This window comes from Lontra canadensis, unplaced genomic scaffold (genome assembly GCF_010015895.1).
Source record: "Lontra canadensis isolate GAN:19392208 unplaced genomic scaffold, GSC_riverotter_1.0 scaffold169, whole genome shotgun sequence".
NCBI classification, from domain to species: Eukaryota; Metazoa; Chordata; class Mammalia; order Carnivora; family Mustelidae; genus Lontra; species Lontra canadensis.
In genome coordinates, this window is record NW_022631163.1 from 365294 (window position 1) to 391022 (window position 25729).

Here is a 25729-nt window from a genome sequence, read left to right on the forward strand (position 1 = left end):
CCCCTGGGAAGCTAGTGAGGACGTAAGAACAGGGGATTTCTGCAAAGGAGAGAACACTTCCTTGCCTGCACCACCCCACATCCCACACTGGGTGAGACCTGGCACAGTGGAGTCAGGGTCTTGGCTCAAAGCCCAACTCCATTGGCGTGGCTCCAAGCCACAAAATGAGGTCATTCTGTGCCTCATTTTCCCCTTCTGTGAAACAGGGGGATAACCAAAGACCCTACCTCATAGAATTCTTGTGAGGGTTAAAACCCCTGTATAAAGCCCATGGAAAAGTGCCTGGTACACAGTGGGTGCTCATGAAAGGTGAGTTAATTTTATACTAGCATATGGTAGCTGCTCTGTATTTACAAAATGAGTATTTGTTATTAAAGTCAACCTAAAGGTGAATCAAGGAGTGTGAAATTATAGAATGGAAGCTGGGAGCAAGAATCCCCCAACCCTTTGAAAGGATGGGAGAAAGTCAGGAATTCCCAAAGATGGTCAAGGACATGTGGAGTCAGTGCCAGAGGTTGGGCCCAGACCCCACAGCTTATTAAATGAATGGATCTGGCCAGGCCCAGTGGACTTGTCAGGGGTCTCCTGAGCACAGGAAACTCCTCGTTTCTTTAATATGGACCCACACCTTTTGGCCCAGCCCTATCCTAGGACCTCCTCTGAGTTCATGCATGCCTGTTTTCCCCGCATGCCTGTTTATCTAGCCCATCCTCACAGGCTCAGGCTCCTCCCCAAGACCCTGGGAGGTCATCTGTAGTGAGAGAAGAGCTGGGTCCTCTGGAGGTTTTCCTGAGTCCGTCGGTGGAGGAGCGGAGTCGGGGGACCCCCGGGAAGCACCACATTCGCCAGAGTCCTCTTCCCTCATCGGTGAGTCTCTCCCATCCAGCTCGGTTACTGCCACCGCTCCGCTGACTCCAGGAAAGCCAGGCTGGAAAAGCATGGAAGGTTGAGTCTAGAGATGACGATGGAATGAAAGAGTGAGAGAGGAACAGATACATGATGGGGCGGTAAGGGCTCTATATGAATGGGACAGGGTTCTGGAGCAGAGTCCAAAAGTCTCCTTTCCTTAACCCCACTAATTGTACACAAACAGGGCAGGTTATGTAATTTGTGGGCCCATTGAAAAAATGAATGTACAGGGCCCCTCATTCAAAAATTAAAAATTTTAAGACGAGAGACGGCAGATCATTAAGGCAAGCACGAGGCTTTTCGAAACATGGGACCTCATGGGACCGCACAGGTTACCATCGTAAAGCTGGGCCTGAACACCGTGCTCTTGAGTGCAAGCACTCGCGTGTGTTTTTCCAGGGAAATCACCCTCGGCTGTCAAAGTCATGGCCCAGAATGGTTAAGAATCAGTGTAACTGAGGTTAAGTGAGGGCCCTTGCTTCTCACCCCACACAGGCAGGGGCTCCACTCTGTGACCCACAGGGAGCAGAGGGGGTTGGGAACACGTTGCATCGGCAGACTTGGAATAGATCAGGCTGGGGTGGCCGTGGGGACAGAGGGAATTGGGCACATGAGGGATAGAGCTGAGGACGTGCTGATGGACTGGATGTGGGCTGGGAGGGAAAAAAGGCACGAAGACTGACTCTGGTGTTTATGGCTCAAGCAATGAGATCAATCCATGGAGGTGCTATTCATGGAGATGGAGAAAGCTGGCAGAAGTTCAGGGGCAGTGTTTTGCTTTGTTGGGTACCCAAGGGAATCAAGACTCCCCTTCCAGCCATGAAAAGATGTCAAGGAGACAACAGAGCTGAGAAGGACGATTAGAGTCCCGGGGTCATTGGACAGGGCTGACATTCCACTCCTCTGGAGTGGCTGAGACCTTTCCAGGTTATCAGTGGGTGCCAGGGCCCCGTTACTCCAGGCAAATTACTTACTGCTCTGCCACTCGGGTTCTCATTTGCAAAGTGGAGGTAAGGATGATACCCTCTTTGTAAGATCTCATAGACGAGCTTGTGAAAGGGAAGTGCTCGGCACAGGCCCTGGTGCCTTGTAAGTGTCCAGTGACTATCAGCGAGCTGCATCACTGGATTGTGTCATTCCTCCTCCAAAGAGCTGTGTGTCAGGAGTGCTGGGAGGGCTTTGGATTTGGAGCATCAGTTATTGGGCACGTGAGGAGGTGGTAATGCTATGGCAGAAGACAATCTAGAGCAGAGTAAGGGGACATTTGAGCTCAATCTCAGAGGCGAGGGAGTGCACTGAGTGGATGTGGGGGAGAAGAATTCCAGGCAGAGGAAGCAGCAAGGGCAAAGACCCTCTGTAAGGAGAGCAGTGGGAGGTGAGGTCACGGAGGTAAAGGCTAGGGAAACTTTATGAAGGTACTCTTCATGGCAGAGAAGTCTGGTCCTCCAAAATGGTGAAAACATGTCTCCAAAAGAATGAAGCAGAGGGTTCTCCAACATGGCAAAGACAAGCAGCTCTTGTCCCCTGGTGGAGGGAGTGGATATCCAACATGGCAGCCACCCAGGCCTTGGGTAGGACCTGAGGCTCCCCTTTCCTGCCCCCGTGCCCCAACTCCCCAAGGGTCTCACCTGACTGAACAGAAGGCTCACAGGCAGGGCCTCTCCTCCTTTTAGCTATGGAGTGTCCCCTTCCAGCAAAACTGGGCTGGGGCTTTGCTCCAAGGCTCCCAGTCAAAGCATACATCTGAGTCATTTTCCTCTGAATCTGTGAAGGTACAAGATAAGGCATCTTGGGTGGTCACATCCTGTCTCCTACCCCTGACCTCAAGGGAGCCCCCTGCCAAGCCTGGGCATCCCTGGTAACCTTATCTGAGACCAAGGGGACAAGACAGAATCATGACATATGGGACAGCCCTGAGATCTCAGGAAGACCTGAGGACCTTGAAGGTGACCGGGACCAACAAAGGTTGTCCTAGGACTCAGAAAGTGCCCACACACACCTACTAAATAGGGACAGGCCCTCGAGGCAAACAAACAACCTATTTGTATTCGGAATGGTCCAAGAGCGGGCACTGGGGAGACACACACCCGGCGACTGGCCCATCCATCCATTTGTCCACCGGTCCACTTATTAACAAGTGTCTGAACACGTATGTGCAACATTTCCCTGCAGCACTGCTTTGTGGTGAAGCGCGCACAAACAACAAAATACACTGGAAACTCCATGCGTGCGTGCGTGTGTGTGTGTGTGTCCATCATGAGGGGTCTGGGTGACGGAGGGTGGCACAGTTGCACTGCACAGAGCCACGCTTCCATCCAGTGCCATGTTAGTAACTGTTAAAACAAACATGAGACCTGTAGCCTTTGACTTGCAGGATGTCCATGATGCATCACAAGCAAGTTTCAGAGAAATGTATAGGTTTGGATCTCCTCCCCTTTTTACTGAAAAACAAGTACCAATCTGCCCAGGCTTTTTTTTTGGAAAACCTGCATGTGTTTTTAGATAGGTGTGTGAGCTTGCCGCCGTGACTCATCCGGGGAAGGCAAGGTGGAGGAGGATGGAGAAGGGAGAGGGGAATCCTCCTCCTTACTATACTCCGAAGGAGTCTCTCACTGATGGCAGAGAAGTAATGAAGACTGAAGAGAGCCCTCCGCTTGTGGACAAAGAGCAGGAGACGGGAGAGGCGGGTTTCATTTCCTCATCTGTAGAATGGGCACATTACAGCCCTATGAAGAGGGAGTGATGAGGATTTACAAACCAGTGTGAGGGCTTGAAGGGTCCACTCTTCACTACAGGTCGTGATTGTTTCTTGAACACATGCTAAGTGCTAGTATGGCACGTAAGTATGGCACGTGCATTTTCTCATTTAATCCGGTCGACAACGTCTTGAAGGAATTACTAATGTTTGTTGCAATTTGCCGGTGAGGAAGGCTCGGGAAGGCGGAACGTGCAGGCTCCCAGCCAGGAAGCAGTGGGGCTGGACTCTGATGGGCCTCCCAGCACCAGGGCCCTGCGGTTCCCTGTTCCATCGGCTGCACCAGTTCGAAGTCAGGGGATTCAAAGGGAGCTTTGCATTTAACCCCTCGCTCCCAGGATCACCCCGAGGTGGGCGGGACAGGCATGTTTCAGCCCTAAATCCATCTCTTCGGAGGTTTCTCTTCTTCTTGCTGCAAATTCCTTTCCGATCACAAAGGAAATGTCCTCAGGGGAGCACCTTCCCCTTGAAGGGCACACGGGGCTGCATACTCTCTCCTGGCATGGTCCGGAATTAGTAGTCCCCACTGGCCAGCTTCTCCAGGGCTCAGCTGCCCACGATCTTTTCTTGCCTCGGTGCCAAGCTTGCCGGGCAGCTCCCTTCTCCTCCCCCTTGCTCCCTCATCTACTTGAGAAACCGTGTCCTCCTGGGCCCCATGGCACTCCCTGCCCAAACCGGCTGCCTTCTGGGCCCTGGAACGGCCCTGCTGAGCGGGGGGGTCAGAGCTAGTCCTGCCTGCTTTTCACACCTGATTCCAGGCCACACTGATTCCAGTGAGATCAACAGCAGAACAGAAAACTGCCAGACCAGATGTCCCTGAGAAGCAGCTCCCCCAAACCCTGGCAGGCCCAGACCCTGGCACAAGGACATGACCAGGACAACAATACTAAGAGTTCTGAGCAGATGGGCCCCTGAGAGGAGACTGCTTATCTCGCTTTAAGGACAATTTCTGGTCATTGCAAATTTCCAAATGCCTTTTTGCAAAGGGCCATGTGAGATGTGGGAGGAAGTTTGAGACAAGGTCAGGACAGGGCAGGCTGCAGACGGTTTTAGAGGAGGGCATTCAAGGAATATGAACTGCTGGAGATTAGTGCCTTAGACCTTAGGGGAGGTGCTCCTGGCTTCTGGAGAAGCCATCCAAAGACACGCCTATGCTTCCTCCCACCTCGTCTACACTGTCACTGAAATGGATTATTTCTCAGCCTATAAGCACCTACTATGTGCCACACATGTACATGTCCTCGACGCCCTGCCCTTCACATGCATCTCTCCACAGCCCCAAAGGGTAGGGACCGATATTCTCTCCATCCTATAGATGAGAAACCCGAAGCTCAGAGAGGACTTGCCCAAAGTCACAGAGCTGCTGGGAGGCAGAGCCAGGAGGTGACACCAGATAACCGGCACTCTCAAGTACTTCATGGGTGTGTGACCTGGGAACGTGGCTCTTCCTGAGCCTCAGTTTCCTCAGTTGTGTGATAAGGATTACTTCGCAGGTTATTCTGAGGATTAAATGAGATGATGCACATCAGTGTTCAGCACACCCTTTGTACGGTGTGGAAGAAAGGTTAGCAGTTATTCCGAACGATGAAGGGCCAAGGCTCAAATGTGGGCCCCATCCTAGACTCCAGAGAGACGGCTTTTGCAGCCATTGCACGGACATGTGCTCTGTCCACCACCAGCCACCAGTCCAAAGCCCGAGTTGTGCCCCTCAGGGAAGGTGGCAGCCCACCCCAGGAATATGAGAATGTACTTTAAACATTTTCCAGAAGCTCTCGCCAGGAACTCCCAGTAATGACACCATCAGCAGCCCCCACACTGGAGAACGTGGGGCAGCTCTGGGGATGAGCCGCTTACCCCGTCTCAGTGCCATCGGACCAGAGCTGGTGGCACATCAGCACCCTCCCTGCCTCGCTGACCAAAGGTCTTGGAACTGCGGAGCAGGAGGTGGGAGGTCAAACGGTCCCCAGGAAGAGGCTCCATGGTGAGGGGAGCACCCAGGGGAATAGGACACCTGTGGAGCCGAAGGCCATCCCTGCCACTAGCCCGAAGCTTCCCTTCTGGCCAGCTTCATCCTGCCTCCTGTTGCTCTGGGGGGCATGCCGAGTTTGGGACAAGCGTCCATCAGCCTCCATGATCTAGCGACCCCGAGAACCCAGCTGCCTCCCTGATGCATAGTCCAGGCAGAAAGCAGCGTGAGGGGTCTCTTGCCTGGCGCTGCCATATCCCATCGCGTACGTTATTTACTGGGAGCACTGGGAGGGGCTCAAGTCCAGCGCACGGCTTGTTCCCCCTGCCTTGTGCCCTGGCTGGTCACAGCAAAGGGCCCCTTTTACTAATTCATCCGGGGGCAGGGGCCACCTCTTTTTGATTTGTGCCGAAGACCTTCTGTGCTAGCAGTAGCTATGAGGGGACATAGGTGTGCGCGCGCGCGCGCGCGCACACACACACACACACACACACACACACACACCGCTTCCCAAACTCGGGGGCTCACTCTTGGCCTCTAAACTACTCAATGAATCCTTTGCTCCTACGGGCGACTGCCAGCGGTTAAAGCGCATGAAGGAAACTCTTCTCTCTGCCGTTGCTTCAGGACCTGCCTGCCCAGCTTTGGGACCCCATGCTCAGCTCCAGGATTAGGGCCCAGCCCAGGAAGCTCACCTTGGCTCAGTAAGAAGCGGAGCCAGACGATCAGCAGGACCAACAGCAAGCTCACGGGCAGGCAGAGCCAGAACACCAGGAAAGAAAACGTGAGGTCGTTCACCAGCGGCACCAGAGGGTACTTCATGGTGTGTGGCTAAGCCAGGGCTGCCTGGGTTGGGCTGGCAGGGCTGCCCTGGGGACCCAGTGGGCTGGCCCACACTCTGCTCTCAGCTCAATTGTGACTGAGCGGGTGACCTAACGAGGAAGTCAGTGTCTTTCAGGCAAAGGGAGAGCTGTTTTGGACAAGCGAGTAGGAACTACTGGCAGTGAGACAGTTTGGCCAAGAACAAAAAGCCCAGGCTTCCAGGCAGGCAGGTCTGTGTTGGAATCCCTGCTAAGATGCTATGGGTTCATGGGACACCACCTCCTTAGATCCTCTTGTAAGATAGAAAGAATTCTTACTTCAGCAAGCTGCTAGAAGAATAAATGATGGGATAAACATCGACCCCAGGTGGCTACTCAAGAATTTGAGGTCACAGGTTCCTTCAGGAGCCCGCCAGATCCCAGGGCCTGTCCTTCTGGCTACAGGTGCCCACGTGTGCACTTGGTGGCACTGGGAGTGGGGGATGCGGCGACCTGGTCGGAGTTTGGTGCATAGAAGCAGGCAGCTGTCGCAGCTTCAGGCAGTAACTACTGTGTGTGAAAGGCAGGCCTGGTACTGGCACTTCTCCTTTCCTAAGAGAGCCCCCCAAATCTGCATTTTTATGCAAAATCTTCCAATTTAAAAATGTTGCATCAAGCACTGAGACACTGTTAGCTCAAGAAAACAAGTCTGCTGGGCCAGCCTGGGTCACTGGGCTGCCATTTACAAACTTTCTAACACATAGGAGGCCCTCAATAAATGACTGTTTACTCTGGAAACTTTGGCAGGTCTCCTTCGGACAGTCTTCAGGGAGGGGCTTCTAAGTAGTTAGCCTTGTTCCTTTGTCTCCCAAGTAGAGAGAATACTCCCCCAATGCCGTCTTCTCTTCCCACCTCACCTGTCATTCGTTCGTTCGTGTAGTAGCACACCTCCATGTGCCAGGCCCTGTGTCGGGAAGGAGGACCTCCAGGGCCCGGCCACCCCAGAGCTGGAGGGAGACGCTGGCCAGACTTCACAGGTGGAACGGCTGCTGCTTGTGGAATGGAGCGAGGCAGAAGCACTCGGTCCCCGCAAGGGTCCTGGGCCAGCTACCTCAGTCACTACCGGCAAGTGTCCGTGAAACACACCAGTTCCTACACTTGCCCCTGCTCCCCTCAGAAACTCTGGGCGAGGCCCAACGAGCAGCCAGTCTGATCCAGCCCGGTTTGCGGCGCCACAGCAGCTACAGAGCGTGGGTCAGAAAGTGAGGCAGACGCGGTTCCAGCTGGGAGAGCAGCTTCAAGAATCGGGTGGTAGACCTGGGGGAGGCTTGGGGTGGAAGGACTCCCTTACAGGAGGACACCAGCTCAGGGAGAAAGGCAAGAGGCCAGCCACAGGGAAAGTAGGGAAGGGGCGGAAGGAGGAGAGGGAGGAGCCGGAGCTTGGGGGCCAGTGCTTAGAGCCTTAGCCCGGGGACTCAGAGACTGGAATCCCCAGAAGGGGCAGCCCGAGCAAGACGGCATCACAGTGTGTGTCCAAGAGGAACAGCGCCTTGGCAGGCTGTGCTACTCCGAGCCCAGAGGCCATGACCAGGAGAGGTTTGGGCTGGGGTGGGGGTGGGGATCCTTTGACACTGAGTCCCAAAGGGGTTGAGCAGCACTGGCGGGAAAAGCTTGAACGGACATTTTCTCACCAGAGCCCGAAACAGGACCACTGTGCAATCAGCCTGATGCTTCCCTGGCTACCAAGGACCGGCTAGAGGTCCTGTGGGCAGAGCAGGCGTGGACGCACCATTGCAGGGAAGGCAGCTCGGAGAGTCACCTGTTAATGTCCCGTCAAGTCAGTGATAGGCTGGAGGGACAGCTCTTGGCAGAGGCACGAACCCTAACCATTCTCATTGCTGTTTCCTTGGTTCCCCACATGTGTGGTCTTGGTAGGAAGGTGCTAATCAGGCTGTGTGGAACCCTCTCGAGCCAACCTTACTCACGGGACAGTAGGTGGGGGGAGGATGACTGCCTCTGCGTCTCCCCTTTCCTGACTGCTAGCCCCGGCAGAGCCCGGATTTGGGGCAGGCAGAAGGTAAAGCTGCTTTTCTGTGTCCCTAAGATACAGGCAGCTGGCCCCTCGGTGAACACAAGCCTCTGTACGGCGGGTTTCTGCTGGCAGTGTTTTCATTACACAAGCCCTGTGATGACTTTGTACAGTGACAGAGAGTAACTTATACCTATGGAAGTAATCAATTAATCATGTATAAAAACAGCAAATCACTATGTTGTAGCCTGAAACTAATATAATGCTGCATGTCAATTATAATTCTGTTAAAAAATTAATCTAACTTTCAGTATTCCATGAAACTCTACAAAACCAGTGTGAAAACCCACAGATCTAAATTAGGAAGGTCAAAGCAGAGCACACAGCCCTGGAAAGAGTAAATGAGAAACACCAAGTGCAGGAATCAAAACCCAGCCTGTCACCAAAAGCACACACAACGTTATTAGATAAGAATCTCCTTAAAATTTAATTGACTAAATGTATTACATTCAATATTCCATGGGTTTCTTCTGGACAAAGGATCGGCATAAATACAAACAAGCCTCTGGGCCTTTTTCCCTAACCGATGAAGAGAAAACACAGGAGGCGAGGGGACACAGGTACACCTTCGTATTTACATTTCGCCTTTACTTTACAGTTCAGTGCCAGAAATATTTACAGAAAATACAATAAGAAAAAGATCATGTCTTGGCAACATACCGAAATTCATACAAATTGTATATATGATTTCAAGCAAATAATGATACTGTTTATTTTTTAGCCACAACTGCCAAGCCCTTCAGAGGAGAAAGATGTTCTTGGTCACTTCAAGAGGCAAGGACTTGGGAAACTTGGTTTGCTTCAACAAATGTTTATTGGGCGCCTACTATATGCAAGGCACTGTGGAATCCCAAATTACACCTTTTCCCTCACCATTAAAAAAAGAAAAGCATCTGAGGAACGTGAGCTGATGCTCTGAGAAAAACACTATACAGTACATGGCTTCTTCAGCTACCGAGAACCCACAGTTTGATTCCACACTGAGCGGGTGGATTACCTCCAATCTCTCCATCTCAGGAAAAGAGGCTGTCATGGAAATCCTTAGAACAGACCATCTCATTCAACTTATTGTTTCATGTAAACACATAAATCTTTTCAGGAAGATATAACATGAATGGGTTTTAAAATGCTGAATGGAGAACCACTGCCAGCAGGAGTGTCAAATTACCCCCAATACATCTTTACTATCTACTCAAAGCGGGTCTTTGAGCAAGGCTGATTTCCACCTTGGGTAAAGTCTTACCATCCAATGGAAATAAATGCTCCCGAAGACGGTCTCTCCGAAAATCACTCTGTAGAGCCTCACAAATGCTTCCCCACAGCAGGCAGAAAGTAACCGTTCATAAAGGCCTCATATACACAGCCTGCGGGCAACCGACATTACTGGCCAAAGACGTAGGTCTTTTCTATTTGTAAGGGAGTCCGGAGGAGAATGGGCTACCCTGAAATCGAGGACCAGGAAATGGAGGACAGCACGCACGCACGTGGCTGTGTATGGCCAGCGCAGGAGGGGGTGAACCCACCACGTAACTATTCCTTTCGGGGCCAGTGCTAGGTAGGAGAAGGTCTTAGGAGGAAGCACAGGACAAAAGTGGGAGCTGGGTGACCAAGAAAAGGCAAAGCCTCCTCACTGGCGTCAGTGCTCCCAACCAGAGAGGAGGAGGGAAGCTCCCATCTCCCGAATAGGAGAAAGGACTACGAGGGGCTACCTGCCTCTGCCCCTTGGGTAATGCTTTGTCACCGAATGCCACACTCATCCACCCCCTGATAATACCTGTCACATGCAGCAACTATACTGTTTAAGCCACAGACCAAAGTGGTCCTGGCTTCCCTTTGAAGGTTAGGAACACGTGCTAGCAAATTTATCGAGTGGACTACTAAAGGTTATCACTAGGGACTAAATACGCTCCTCTGGCATTATTCTACTCGAAGTGATTCTAACAAAGGCAGTTGGGTGAACTTAGTGACCATGAACTCAAACCCATACTAGTGAAAGGTTCCAAGTGTTCTTACCGCACTCCCTTTTTAGGTAAATGTTATTTTGAGCAGAAGGAAGGGGCACCTCATGAGGTAGATGTACCCCTATGTTCTATTTGTGCTGTACACACTGGGGTCTCATGCCTTCGGGGGCTGCACAGCTCTGCATCTATCCCTCCTTCCCTGGGAGATCATAGGCTTCCAGATTACAAACAGCATTCAACACGGTTATTCACTTCTCAAGTCAGCAGAATTACAAAGCGTTGCCAGAAATGAGAGCAAATGGAAGGATCAGGAAGCCTACCCTCAACACGCACATCACAGTATATTTTGCTGACAGTAAATCTGTGCTAAAGGTTTTATCTGAAGAATCACACTGAGGAAGCACACCTACATCAGTTATTTTTAACCTCTGGAATGTTATGAGTTGCCTATTGATTTAAGCCTTCTTTGTTCAAGTCCACCAGAAAAAAAGGCCCATTTTTCCCTTGAAATGTCAATCTGGAATTTCCATGAAAGTTGTTAAACTTCACTTTACACCTGCTGAGTTAATAAAACATTTTTAGAGTAGAATTTGCTCATCTTTGTCCTACACCCCCTACCCCCATGCTACCACCTGGAAACATCAATTTATTGCCCAGATTAAAAAGAAAATCGATTATTCAAAAACACCATACCCTGAATGGAAACTGGAGTCACAGAAGAAGGAGGTAATCTTTACCTGAGCTTAAAACAAATATGAAGGAACGGGTAGAGCAAACTTAAAACCAAGAGTTGCTATGATACCCAAATTTCTTGCTCATAGATGACAAAACACATACTTTTGGAATAGAAATATCTGCACGGGGAACTAGGCCCTACATTACCCCCCACCCTCAAATGAACGCCCCAAACATCAAACCAAACACGCCATCGCAGCCCTGACCTACAGTCTATTGACTCCAGAGTTCACATGGAAAACCACCCCTAACACAGCTGTGAGCACTCCTCTTTGGACTTCAAATGTCACTTATTTTCTTAACATAAAATAATCTTAATAAAGAAGAAAGCATGGAAGAATAGGAGAAATGAGTAGTGTATACTCTAGCACTGTAACAGGAATCCTCAGAAGGTTGTTCTGGGTCTGGCCACCTCAAAACATTTATCCCTGGCAGAAAAGTAGCAGTGAGGTAACAGAAATATTTCCAAAACCCGTGCAGGGATTTGTTGTGCCTTTGGCTGGCAAAAGTCCAGAAAACATGACAACAACAACCATTTCTAACAGCAGTCACCCTAGGGGGTGGTCACTAATGTTTGTCAATTACGATGAAATCCAGGAGCGCTCTGGGAGAGATCTGAATTAGTAGAGTTGAGAGGCTGTTTCCTGAACCCCAAATTAGAATCCTTCATAAACTACTGCAGTTTCCTGCTTGGTCCTGAAATAAGAGTCAATGGATGAAACCAAGTAATTTTCAACCCTTGTTGCGAACTTCCATTTCTTAAAATTTAACCAAGAAATTACCAAGGAATTACGAATGCTTAGCCTGTCATCATGTCCCAAGCCACACAGCAATGGAGAGAGTGGAGGCATCACTGCTGTCTCACTTTCTAACCCCAGTGCCACTTGTGTCCCCTTTAAAGGACAGAGCCATGCCTCCAATGTAGATCTGCTCCTGGGCTGCCCAGAAACTGAGGCCTTCAGATAGATCTGTGCAGTAATGAGGACGATAACTTTGTGAAATGTGGAGAGGAAACATGAAATATTTTAATGTCAGGCTTCTTACCCAAACAAAACACATTTATGCTCATTTCTGTCAGTTGGACAGCTGGACGACAAATGAACTTACAAGTGAGCAGAAAGCTGAGATTTCTTTCCTTTTCCTCCATGCTATTATCAGCATGAGTCTTTGAATGTCCCGGAAGATTCTGAGACAGATTTTAATTCTGAACATAACCTCCTAAAAAGTGAAGTATAAAACTATCTTCAACTTCTAATTTGCAAATTTGATACTACCAATGCACGTGTTTAACTGAGATGCAGGAAGCCTTTCTCCTCAAAAGGCTTATATTTAACTAAAATTGTCACTTTTAAAAGAAAGTTTATGGCTAAAATGTATATCATCATTACCAGCAGGAATATGATTGTGTCTGGGAGCCCATTTCACTAGAAAGCCAAAAGTCTTCTATCAAATGGGTTTATAATGTGTTTCTTCTATTCTGGTGATTAAACAGTAAGCTCTTGGGGAGTGACTGGTTTTTCTTTTTACAGTGATCACCTATCCAATTGTTTTGCTCTGATATCATAGCCCCAAACTGGAGTTCAAAAGTCCTAGACAGACAGTGTCTAAGAAGTGCAGTTCTTGAGTCCAACCTCCTGGAAAAGTGAAGTATAAAACTCTGGCTCCAGCTGCTTATTCCGGTACTTGTTGACGATGTCTGTGATTTTCTGTTTCCGGCGGACATGTGGTGGACTGTAGGAGTCACTCTCCAGTCTCTTTCTTCTACAAATATTAATTACAGTCTGCCTTACCAGAAAACCTTGAAAAAACACAGGGTATTAAATTGAACATGAGTAACAAGCTGTCTAGGTGAACTATCGGTATTCAAAGTGAACTACTCTCTACAAAGTCAAACCTAGCTCATTCCATGTGCAAAACTTCTCGTCCCTAGAGAAATGGACAACACTCTACTGAGACAAAACTGCTAGAAGAAATAAACCAGGGAAAACAGAAGTAAATCTGGTCTGACAACCCATCTTCCTGCCCTGGATTATAAACAGCTCTCTGATTTTCTAGGCCTGGAAGTTTGTGAATCATAGTTCTACATGTACTTAAGTAGATGAAGCACAGTTAAAAAAGAACAAAACATGCTTCTTAGTTAACAAGAATGTTGGCAATTTCTTTTTTTTCTTTTTAGATTTGATTTGAGAGCAACGGCGAGAGAGAGAGAGAGAACGAGCAGGGAGAAGGAGAGGGAGAAGCAGACTTCCCACTGAGCAGGGAGCCCGATGTGGGAACTTGATCCCAGGACCCTGAGCTCATGACCTGAGCCCAAGGCAGACGCCTGACCAACTGAGCCATCCAGGTGCCCCAAACCACAGCATTTTCTACATGTAGGATCTATTAAGTAATATCACCATTTCCTTATTTCTACTTCTTAGTTCATAAAAATATTTAAGCAAATAAATTTTTAAAAAGAGAGAAACCTTAACTCTGGCCATATATGAAGGTCTTACCAAGTGCTCGCCTGCTGACAATCATCCCATCCACAAGCGGGATGACCATGTTAAATTTTCCAGTGGCTCCTTGAATTTTTATCCGGAATAATCCAGTGTTTAAAGGGTGGATAAAGATGACAGGAACTTCTTTTTCAAGAGTGGTAGATCTTAAGAAAAGAAAAGAAAACTCTTTTTACCCCAACCACATAAAAGCTGAAGTTCTCCATGTGTAATTTAAGAAAATTAAGGACACTTGATGCCATGCTTGATGTAGTCTGATAGGACCCAACGTGTCACTCTGCTCAGAATCCTCCTTCTGGGAGCCCATGTTGCTGCACCCCACCCCAAACCCCTATTAACACCTGGCCCAAATGCCCATCACTGCAGTTGGGCTTTTCAAACTAATAAAAAAGGGCTTAAAAATGTGTTTTAAAACCACTAGGGACACAGGGTAGAAGCAAAGGGAGAGGAATCTCGGGGCGGGGGGCGGGGGGTAGATCCAGCAACCAGCTGTGGGACTTTCACTTAGTTCCTCCTCCTTGTGGGGAACAATTCATCTTACATGCAATACAAATCAGGTTATGTAACTTGATATCAAGGGCAGATCTCTGATGTATGAAATAAGGTTGGCATCTGGGGTCAGAAGCCCGAGTTCAGATCACCTTCTCTTTCATTTGCTGAACGTGTGATACTGAAGAATAATTTCTATCAGCCCATTTTATTCCATTTGTAAAACAGAGATGATAATGGCACTTCTTGTGAATTGTTTTAAAATACCTATTTAAACCAAAAGCAAGCAAGCAAGCAAAAAGTCTTGAGACTATAAAGCCTATAGAGATACACTGCTACTAATTTTAGAATCTAATTATACCCTTTTATCCTTTTTGTATGGGCAGCTAAAATAGGAATCTTACTACTATAATAAGGTTAACATTACATTTTACTTAGAAATATTTCCCCATTAAATAGCTCATTTAGTTAGGACGTTTTAACTATCCAGAATGTTTTGACCAATTTAACTCTATTACTTCTATCTAATATTGGCAGTCTGTTGTTACAGTCTTCATTAATGCTTAACTGCTCCCACCTATTCATTTTTCTCTTTGCTGCAGATGAATAGAAAATAGCAATTAATTATGCGATTTTAAAATGCCTGTTAATTTATCACCTTATGCATGTATCTACCAACTTGGTTTTTTTCCTTATGTTTATTTCCTATTGCCTCCATCCCTTTTGTTTTCTTATCTTTTTGAAATCACAACTGACATACTGTAACGAATAGATTTTTCTATGCTTCAAGACATGCTGGTGAGCCTGACACAAATAAAGAGTGTACCTCAGAGAAGTGCTACTGTTTGCAGTAGTTTCCACACCAGTACTGATCTCTGTCAGCAGGTCTGAGAGGGGAAAGTTTTCTGGAAGAAAGTAACAGCATTACAATTAATATCTCCCTCATATTTCTAAAGTAAATAGTATGAAATCTAATTTCCTAATCTCTTTATACAAGTGTGCAATGAATATATGGATTGTGATATCCTAAAATACATAATCCTGACCATTCCTACCAAAAAGAAATCTCCCTCAAGACAAATTTTAGCTAAGTGCATCTAAAGCTGAGTATTTATAGAACATGATCTGTGGTCTTTGAGAGCTTGGTTGGAAAGCAATGATCACACTTTTCCACAAACCCTGAGCTGGATGAGATACTAGGCTAAGTATGCATTTCTAATGCTCTTATGTTGCTTACATAAAAATCATGAGAAACTTACCCACAGCAGAATTCCTAAGGACAAATTAATCTTTACACCAGAACTAGACAGTAGGGTTCATCCAGAGGTGAGGGAACTGTTCCCCCTTCCCCTTTCCAGAGGTCCTGGGATGACCGGGAGCTACATGGAGTGGGACCAACTCACAACAAGCCAGTCACTGTGATATCAAGAATAGCTAAAAGTTTTACATCCACTAGTCTCATCAAATCATCATGACTAGGAGATGCCATGAGTGTCTCCATTTAACAGATGAGTACTCTAAGGCTTAAAGAAACTGAGTGAGGGGTGGAGCCGGGATGCCACCCCAGGCTTGCTGAACTCCAGCCCCAGCTTCTGGCCACCACACCACATCTGTGCTTCCTTCCTCTCTTTAGACATTCAGCAAGTCACTGTCATTCTACAATAATTTTACTTATGGACAAAGTCCTTACACAGTACCTATATCATCATAGCGCTCCACCCAGACTACAGAAACTCTTGTCTCAGGTCCAAGGGGAGGCACAGGGCGACCCTGAGGCAGCTTCTTCATTCTGGAACTGGGACTAAGCTATATGAGGTAGAGAAAAGCAGAAAAGGAAAAGGGGGAGGGAAAAAAAAGAAGTGGCTTAATAAAATGACCCAACCACATATTCATCAAGCTGCCCAGTGATGTAAATATCAGGTCACGGGAAATCACTTCAGGAAAAAAGTAAAATATATTTGCAAAAAAGCTCTTCTTTGACTCCTGTTTATCACGTCTCAGCCTAGTACAAAGAAACGAGGGTCTTAGATTCCCAAAGAAGATAAGGAATACTGACCAATTATTATACATTATACATTATACATATATACATTATACATTAATAAAAATAAAACTTGGTGGGGAGTTGCCAGGGCGGCTCAGTCGGTTGGGCGTCTGACTCGGCTCAGGTCCTAATCTCGGGGTTGTGGGATCGAGCCCCATGTCTGCTGGAGATTTTCTCCCTCTCCCTCTGTCCGCACTTCCACCTGCTAGCGTGCACTCTCTCTCTCTCTAAAATAAATGGATAAATAAAATCTTTAAAAAATTTGCAGGCAATGTCTTAATGAGGGCTTCAGAGGATTTGAGTCTATCAACAGTCTCGGCCAGTAAGCAGAATGCTTTCCTCACCTCAGCAACGTCATTGGTTTGCCTGAGGATTCTAATCTCTAAAATGTCCCATCAGCAAGTTACTTCTAGTTCTCATTTCTAGGCCAGAGGTTTCCTACTGCAATCTAGGCCAAAAAAGTCCTTTTTCTTGTCAACAGAATGAAAAAAAGAGTTGCTTGTGTCTTTGTTATCATGCAATCTGCTTCTGGCTTCCCTGCCTACCTGATCGGCATGAAGTTTCTCTGAAGGGCTAGCAGGCCTCTGCAGCTGCCCTTTAGCAAACTGGCGCTGAGCAATACCACTGTGAGGGCATACAGTAGGGATGAGTTTGTGTTAAAGCCCTAAACAAAGCTACGTGGACAAAAGAGAGAATCTCATATCTAAGTTGAATTTTAAAAATAAAACTGCTTTATTAGCACAGAAATATACCTGTGTTCAGATGACAGAGCCCATGGCAATTCCCCTAGATTCTTATTTCCATTTCTGTTTGTGTTCTGGCAGTCACAGAAAATGGCTGTGACTAAGAGATCTCCCCCAAAGGGGTGGCAGACACCAGCCACACTCAGAGACCATTTTCTTACCATGGCTCCTAGTCAGCTCTGAATCTGACTTTAGCCCTAGATTTAAAGGGCTCCTATGGGATGCCTGGGTGGCTTAGTTGGTTAAGCATCTGCCTTCAGCTCAGGTCATGATCCTGTAGTCCTGGGATCGAGCCCTCTATCAGGCTCCCGGCTCAGTGGGGAGTCTGCTTCCCCCTCTGCCCTTCCCCCTATCATGCCCTCTCACACTCTCTTTCTCAAATAAAATCTTAAAAAAGCAGGGGGGCTCCTGTGATTAGGTCAGGCCTACCTGGGTAATCTCTTTTGATTAACTCAAAGTAACCTTAATAATTATACCCACAAAATCCTTTTTGCTGTATAATAGAACATAATCACAGGATAGCTCATCATATTCACAGGTTATACACACACACACATGGGGAGGACATCATACAGGGGCAGGAGTCCCTGGGGGCTATCTTAGAATTCAGTCTAACATGGTGGCCTTTTTTCCTATAACCTGAATAAACTCACTCAGCAGATCTAGTAGATTTTTTAAAAAAGATTCCTCAGGGTTTCTACATATATGATCATGTCATCTGCAAATACATACAGTATTACTTCTCCTTTCCAATACTTATGCACTTTATTTCTTTTTCTTGTCATATTTCCCTCTATAGGACTCCATGTTGAATGCAAGTGGTGAGAGCAAATATTCTTGCTTTGTACTCCATTCAGGGGGAAAGCAGTCAACAATACTGTATAGTATAACCTTAGGCTTCCAGTAGAGCTCGGTCTCAGGTTCAGAAAGTTCTCTTCTATTCAGAGTTTGCTGAAAGTCATGAATGAATGTTGAATTTAAAGTCAACTGCTTTTTCTGCATCTATTGAGATAACATTTTTATTTTAGATAGTAGTGTAGAAATTAACAAAGGGAAACCTCACTAAAGCGGGAGGCTAGAAAAAGGAGCCATGCCACCCAACTGCAATTACATGAATAACTGTCCATTACAGATGTCAACAGAAGAATCATCAACAGGAAAGAATAATCAATTACAGGCCCCACCAGGAAAAGATGTACATGAAATCTCCTGCCAAGAAAACCTCTGCTTCAATCAAGTTTACGTTTCTTTTGTCTTTCTATTATTTGTTACAAATCAATCTTCTCACATTTATGAAAGGATCCCATACCCTCCTATCACTCACTTGTCCACTTTCCAGTAAGGATGAAGAGGTAATATGAGGAGAAAACAAAAATAAAGACAATAACATCTACTCATATGGCAAGAAAAATCATATAGAAGTAAAATGTTCCCTTCTTGCAGTGGCTGCTGTGTGTCTCACTCATTACATCTAGTCATACTCTGGGCTAGTCTCCAAAGTGCTACCATTTGTACAGAGTAGACTTAAGTTGAATGTTGCATGATTAAAGATGTGGACCATACAGCTGCTGTTGTACTTTTCTTTATTAAGGTTTATTTATTTATTTGAGAGAGCGAGAACTAGCATGTGCACGAGTGGGGAGAGGCGGGGGGGGGTGCAGAGGAAGAGGGAATAGCAAACTCCCTGCTGAGCATGAAGCCCAATGCAGGGCTCCATCCCAGGACCCCAAGATTATCACCTGAGTCAAAGGGCAGATGTTTAACCAACTGAGCCACCGAGGCACCCCACTACTATTGTACCTTTAATGGATATTTCAGGGACAAGATAAAAACTTAAGCCTGAGAAGGAATGGGTGAGAGACCCAAGCATGGTACCAAAATGGCCAAACCAAGGAAAACAACAGGGGCTGTCTTATTTGTGTATTTGCTGCAAGCTGAGAAAAAGAAAACTGTGAGAATTTGATTTTAAAAAATTAAGATACTAATGAATCAGTACTGCTATTATTGCTCTCTACATTACAGTTAAAAAGTGACTAAAGGCATGATTCTATAATTACTCCCACTGCATGACAAATTTTCAGAGCTCTATCAACAGAGTTACTTACCCGCTGTGAGGAATTAAGATTGTCTGTGTGATTAGGGAAAAGCTCAAGTGTCAGGGATGGCTGTTTTAGAATTCCAGGCATAAGATCCATATTTGAATCACTATCTTGGTCCGAGATGTTACTTTCCAAAGAATCAGCTATAGAGTAAAGAAAAAAATCAATTATATTTACTATTTCTTTAGAGAAGTGTTTAATTATGCTAATGGTCTAACCTAAGTCACTTAAGAGAAGTAATGCCTCTAGACAAAAAATTGGTAAACTTTTTCCGTAAGGGGTCGGAAATATTTTAGGCTTTGCTGGTTATGTAGGTCTCTATGGCATATTCTCTGCATTTTATTTACAACGCTAAAAATGGGAAAACTGTACTTAGTGGTCTGATTTTGGCCTGTGAGCCATAGTTTGTCAGCTCCTGTGCTACAGGATAACTGAGGTAAGACTAGAAAATATTTTGACTTTTCAGATGCAGAATATAAGCCATCTGTTACTCTCTGAAATATTTTGATTACATATTCAATCCTGTAGCATGGTACCAAGTGGCACAGGGGCATTCCAAAGCCACGGAGTACCTAGTCTCTGTGATTAAGAAGTGATCTGCTTAGAGACAAGCACAGAGTCGGAAAAAACAAACACAAAAACAAATCTCAAGAAACCGGAGGAGGCTGAGTTGGAGCAGGGGTACAGTCAGCACACAGGACGTTTCCTGACAAGAGGTGAAAAAGACCCAACTGTGGCAAATGAAGTACAAGGACAAAGCTCTAGCTCTGCTGGTGCAAACAGGCTGGGCTAGAGATGAAGCAGGGACTCAACTCAGAGAGGACAAGTGGGGCCTGGCTTCTGGAATTAGAGTAGTAGATCACAGTCTTGACATGAAGGCAAACAGCTGCTAGGGATACTGACCTAGACCATGAAAGGTCTCTCTTGCCAGGTACACAACTGGCTGGAGAATATAAGACAGGGGTTGGGGCGGGGGGCGCTGGTGTAGGAAATCAAAGGCCCAAGTACAAAGGTCAGGAGGCCGCCAGCATAAGGGCATGAGAGAAGTCATTAGCCTAGAGATGAGACCATAACAGTGTGACGTATATAGCAGCCCATCCTGCAGATGGTCTCAATGAAGAAGGTAAAAATTTTCCACCTACTTCCTGGTCAGGCACAAAGAAATGGGCTTAATTTGGGAGGAGCAAAGGCTCTTGGCAAGATAAGACTATGGTTCAGACTGAGAAGTAATAATCACTCCTGATCCTTTGAAGAACAGACTTAATTCGCCACCTTTTCTAGGCTGTGCTGTTTCTCCTACTTGGTGTCAGAAGATCAGCCAGATGCTATCTTCCAATTGTAGGATTCTCTGAGGTTCCACGTAAGGCTCTCACATGGAAAGAGGCAAGTAGGTGGGGAGCTCATTCATAAATAGAGAAAAAAATGAATAAACTGGAAAACAAGCCTTCCACATATTAATTAAAGAACGACAAAAACCAGGTTGAAGTGGGTCCCCTTCTCTACTTAAAGACTATTATGGGAGGTTCAGTCTACCTGTCTTTAACTAGTGTTCTTAAGAAAGTTAAGAAGAGCTAACATCCTATACCTCTGCATAATCTAAATGCTACCATGCCTTAGAAGTTAAACAGTGACTTAGATGACTTCAGAATATCTCCCAATGCAAAAATACTGCACAAACCAGTGAATACAAAAATAGATTTTAAAACAGCACCATACAAAAAATGCTCTTACTTAAGGACTCCACAGGAGAAGGAACTACAAAAGCTATTTCCGTAAGGGCATCGGCATAATACAGCACCTTCTTCTGTCCATTGAAAATGCTAGCCCCAACGTCTTCAGAAGAAATAACTTCATCTAGGAATGAGAAATACTACATTATTGCTCCAAAAAGGGGGAAAAATCAGTTTCATCCTGCTTCATGAAATTTTAACTGGTTAATAAAATGGAAATCGACAGAAGGCACATTTCCAGCAAGAACCAATGAGTGTTTAAGAAGAATAAACTATAAGTGTTCATTATATGCCTTTACACTAAATTTAAATGATAAAATCTTAAATTCACAGTTTCTGAAACTACTCTAAATTAGGCTACTTCTGATTAGCAAAGCCTTGAACTCATCTGTATGAGGTAGATTATGAAAACAGTTTTTCGGGAAGAGGTAATAATCCAAAGGAAGACAACCACCACAAACCTCTGAACAGAGTTAGGGCAGGTGTCTGTGTGTTTCATACTCTTGCTTTCAAGGCATTCCTGTCTCTGGTCTCTCTCTACTGCTCCTCAGCTCTGCTCCTGCTCCACCTTCCCCAACAGTCAGTGACAGAACATAAAACATACAGGCATTCTGAGTAATAGTATCTGCTCCATGCCAGCAAGAATGAAAGAACAAAAGTAACATTCCTGAGAGCTAGTATAGTTCTCAATTAAAATGAACATAATGCCCTACCAGTAATACATAAAAGACCAACAACAACCTGAAAAAAACTGGGAAGAGGAAATGAACAAGTTAGTTCTCAGGAGAGAAATAAAAATATGAAAAAATGCTGAAACTCAATCTTAATTAAAAACAGAAAATTGGGGGGGCCTGGGTGGCTCAGTGGGTTAAAGCCTCTGCCTTCAGCTTAGGTCATGATCTCAGGGTCCTGGGATCGAGCCCTGGATCGGGCTCTCTGCTCGGTGGGGAGCCTGCTTCCTCCTCTCTGCCTGCCCCTCCATCTACTTGTAATCTCTGTCAAATAAATAAATAAAATCTAAAAAAAAAAAACAAAAACAAAAAACAAAATTTCTCAGCTAACAGACTGGTAGATACTTAATGTTGGTGAGGATGTGGCACACAGAAGTTTAGACCAGAAGTTAACAAACTTTCTCTGTGAAGGATCAGATAGTAAATAAGGCTTTGTAGGCCAAATGGTCTCTGCCATAATGACTCAAGTATGAGAGCACCATAGCACGAAAGCAGTCGTAAACAAGTGTAGCTGAGTTCCAATAAACTTTCATTTGCAAAAATGGGATGGGCTGTAGTTTGCCAGCTTCTGGTTTCGACACTGGGAAGGCACATTGCGTCTACTATAGTAGACACTTTGGTTATTGCCCCAACACCCACTCCATCCTCCTGCATTCTATAGCAGGTGTGAACTGTAAGTGAAACTGACCCTTCATACCGGTTGTACCTTGTCTACAGCTCTCTACCAGTGTCGGTCCATCTCTCCTGCCATAGCAACGGTCTGGAGTGGCCAAATCACTGTGTATCTCAGGACCTGAGTGTACGGAGGTACTGAGACCCAGCTAATCTCTCCTCTTCGGGCTAGGGTTGGTATGTGAATGTAAAGCCTGGAACGGCCCTTCCATACTATGAGAGAAGCCAGGCTAGGGACAAAATCAATATACGAACAGCAGAGCTAAAGGTAAATTGCAGAGAAAGGGAACAGGGTGCTGATTAAATGACAACAAAAATGTACACTAACCTCTGGAATTTTAATTTACATCAGACAATAAATGACCTTTAAAATATAAGCCAGTTTGGGTCAAGTTTTCTATTACTGCAACCATAAGCATCCAATGATACATTTATCAAATTGAAAAATATGCATATTCTTTATCAGTTTACTTATAGGAATTAAATATACCCAAGCATATTATTAAAGGATATGTGGAAATTAAGATTAGAGTATATCCCCAAATAGTTCCATTCAACCTTGACCGAAATCAGAAAAAATGACAGGTCACAAGTCGCCATGGTATTCAGTGGGAAACCTTGAGAGAGTATAATCTGGTTAACAGAGCAACTCTGACAATTCAAAGCACTGGGGGTATCACCCACTTCAGAGATAATATTAACTCTCCAGTGACTTTAGGAGCCCTCAGAAAAAAAGCCAGGAGGGGCAAAGGTCTTAAGTTTAAATTCATACTTGCCCTGGTATTTATTATTCTATTATAGTTCCCCAGGAAGATTTGTAGATATGGGCATGAATCTCTCCAAGATAGTCAGGTGTTTACTACAAAGGCTTTTATATAATGTCCCAAGAGTGTAACCTTTAACGATAGCCACGATATCTATAAAACACACCTGTTAATAGAAAACTGTATTGGGCAAAATATATGTTAGCAAACTTGTTAGCAAATAAATCTTGATTTATTACAATACTGTTACACAAAACAGAATTTGTTTACTCACAATATAAAAGGGAACTTATCAGCCTTGTGATAGTTAAGCCATGAATTTTATATTAACTACCTTTATGTGTCTATAATTTTTTCCCCATTTACACAAAAGACATCTGAAAGAATATACAAACTAGTGTTAAGTGGCCTCTTGTGAGGAGTTGAATTAGGGGAAGAAAAGTTTTAATATACCTCTGGTTTGTTTCTTTGTAAAATAAGACTACCAACTTATAGTAAAGGGGGGAAACCAAAAGTAACAAAACAAGGAAAAACAATGACCATTATGAGTTTTACCTCGTTCATGTCCTTCACCATCATCACAACTGTTAATAGACCAACTGGTGGAAACATGCCCAGTCCAACCCGGGTGTCTGCCCACATCTACTGACCAGCCAAGGGAAAGCAAAAATTCTAGGAAATGTGGCTGAACATTTCTGGAAGATTCCACATTCTTTAAAATCTGAAATACATACCAATCATCAGCACATAGTGAAGGAAACAAAAGAGCATATCAAAATAAATCTTGAAAATAAATAAATAAATAAATCTCCACAAAATCCGTTAGCTTTAAAGTATCTGACAAATTAAGTCTAAGCTCAGAATAAACTTGGGAATACATCCCTTTGGTTAAAAATGATGCTTCTAGTTAAGACAGATTTGGGTTCAAATCCTAGCTGGGCCTTGGGAAAGTTTCTTAACCTCACTGTTACAGTGTCTTCAACTTTAAAGTAGGGATAATAATGATGTTTGCGAAGAGTAGCTGCGATAAAGCAAGTAAAGACTTCAGCTTCCCCTCTTGCAAAACAATATTGAACCAGACAAGTTTACTTAAAGTAAACTAAAACTGCGATGTCCCTGTTTTCACAGACTTTACTGTCTGGTTAGTGAGATACATTACACAGGTATGTGATTATTTTATTACACATCATAAGAAAGGATATAAAAAGTACAAAAAAATTCAATAAAGAATAGGTATAATTAACAAATAAGCAAGAAAACATCCTTCTCCAAGTCCATAAAAGAGAATGCAGCCATTCCAGAAAAAACAGAATGACCAGAAGGTTCTCCCTTCTTCACTAAATACAAGATTTAATACCTGGGCTTTTTACTTGTCTCAAAAAGAAAAGTCCCTAAAATCATAGTTCCATGGGGGTGAATCCCCCTCCAGGGGGCAACTGGAATGTCTGAAGACACTTCTGTCACCGCCGCTTGTGGGGTGCGACTGGCATCTAGTGACCTATTTGTAGGACAGCTTCCATAACAAAGAATTATCTAGCCGAAAATAGCAATAGTACTGTTGTCGAAAACCCTACGCTAACGGAAGGAAAATGAGAAATCCTCTACAAATTATAAATGAAAAGGGGGGAATGTATCAAAATCAGCAAGGGAATATTTTTTTCTTGAACGTCTCACTAAACTTTTAATTTAATAATTATAAAAACATTTAACTTTTATTTCATTTTGTATTCAATGTTAACTCCCTTGTGAGAATAAATGACTAAAATTATTAAGGGATTTATCTGAACTACAGTTCTTAATCTAAGATCATTCAACCTATAATCTAATATCAGTAATATTAAAAGTCTGCAGTATGAACTGCATCTATAAAACACATAAGCAGATCACACAACATGAAAGCAAAGAATAAAAGGATCGCCTGACACTGAACACAGCAACGGATAACACTGTTGATATAATCAACAAAATCAGCATACAGAGATTTGAGGCATTCTTGAATTCAGAGAGGGGTGAGCGGACACTGATTCTATAGGACCAGGGAAACATAAATCTGCCACCTGAGCAACATCTTAAACATGAGATTCTCTTAGACCACTGCAGACCTTCTATCATCAGCAAAAGTAGGATCCTGGAATCACTATTCTTAAAACTCTCCAAATGACAGTGATGGAGTCGGTCTACAAGTCACATGTGTGGCTCATCAGTGCTAATCTATTCAAGACCATACAGAGGCCTGAGCAAATCAAAATATGGGGTGTTCCCTCTGTTACTTGTCAACCCACTGGGTGAAACTTGCCAGGCCATCACATCTTAAACACTTGTTAGAAGTACCCTATGTAGTTCACCCACAGCCCTTCACAGTCCTGTAAGCGTAAGGAAACTGACTTGACAGCCACTTCCAGTTTTCTTTCAATTAAAATTGTTATTCAAAAGTGGAAGTTTTAAATAAACAATTTCTGAAAAATTAGTCAAGACACAACAGATGAGCAGATTCAACCTGCAGGCCCTGGCTGGCGACTAGAAATTACCCTAAAGCTATCCTGCGGCTAGTGAAGGTGGGACTCAGACATTCTATAGGAGGCTGCAGACTGTGCGATGCTCTCATCCCTCTCAGTGCCTAGAAAGCTAAGGAAATGGAATTAGTTTAAGAGCTATCTCAACAGTCTGTGTCTTCTTTTACAGGAAGGAGAAAAATGACCCTACTATTGTCATACGAACCATGCATGAGACTTCTTCCAAACAAA

At 45.0% G+C, this 25729-nt stretch overlaps 2 protein-coding genes across 9 annotated transcripts in view; both read right to left on the minus strand.

Moving 5' to 3' along the window:
* Window positions 1-882: 882 nt before the first annotated feature.
* On the minus strand, window positions 883-6498 carry ADIG (adipogenin). 2 transcript variants are annotated; one of them, XM_032845809.1, is made up of 3 exons: window positions 6326-6498; window positions 2538-2673; window positions 883-928 (listed from the first exon to the last, which is right to left on the minus strand). In XM_032845809.1, the coding sequence occupies exons 1-2, from the start codon at window positions 6450-6452 to the stop codon at window positions 2579-2581; spliced, it is 222 nt and encodes a 73-aa protein (XP_032701700.1). In that variant the 5' UTR covers window positions 6453-6498; the 3' UTR covers window positions 883-928; window positions 2538-2578. The 2 variants fall into 2 exon arrangements, with proteins under 2 accessions (XP_032701700.1, XP_032701701.1); XM_032845810.1 differs by lacking the exon at window positions 883-928 and adding an exon at window positions 1839-2151.
* A 5606-nt stretch (window positions 6499-12104) lies between these two features.
* Window positions 12105-25729, minus strand: part of RALGAPB (Ral GTPase activating protein non-catalytic subunit beta) — a 77953-nt gene continuing 64328 nt past the window's right edge. For all 7 annotated transcript variants that reach the window (XM_032845792.1, XM_032845790.1, XM_032845791.1 and 4 more), the window contains 7 exons: window positions 23541-23706; window positions 20820-20942; window positions 19095-19231; window positions 15900-16008; window positions 15029-15107; window positions 13711-13859; window positions 12105-13013 (listed from right to left, as the gene is read on the minus strand). In XM_032845792.1, coding sequence (XP_032701683.1) covers window positions 12820-13013; window positions 13711-13859; window positions 15029-15107; window positions 15900-16008; window positions 19095-19231; window positions 20820-20942; window positions 23541-23706 — 957 coding nt within the window. In that variant the 3' untranslated portion in view covers window positions 12105-12819. The remainder of the gene's footprint in view (window positions 13014-13710; window positions 13860-15028; window positions 15108-15899; window positions 16009-19094; window positions 19232-20819; window positions 20943-23540; window positions 23707-25729) is intronic.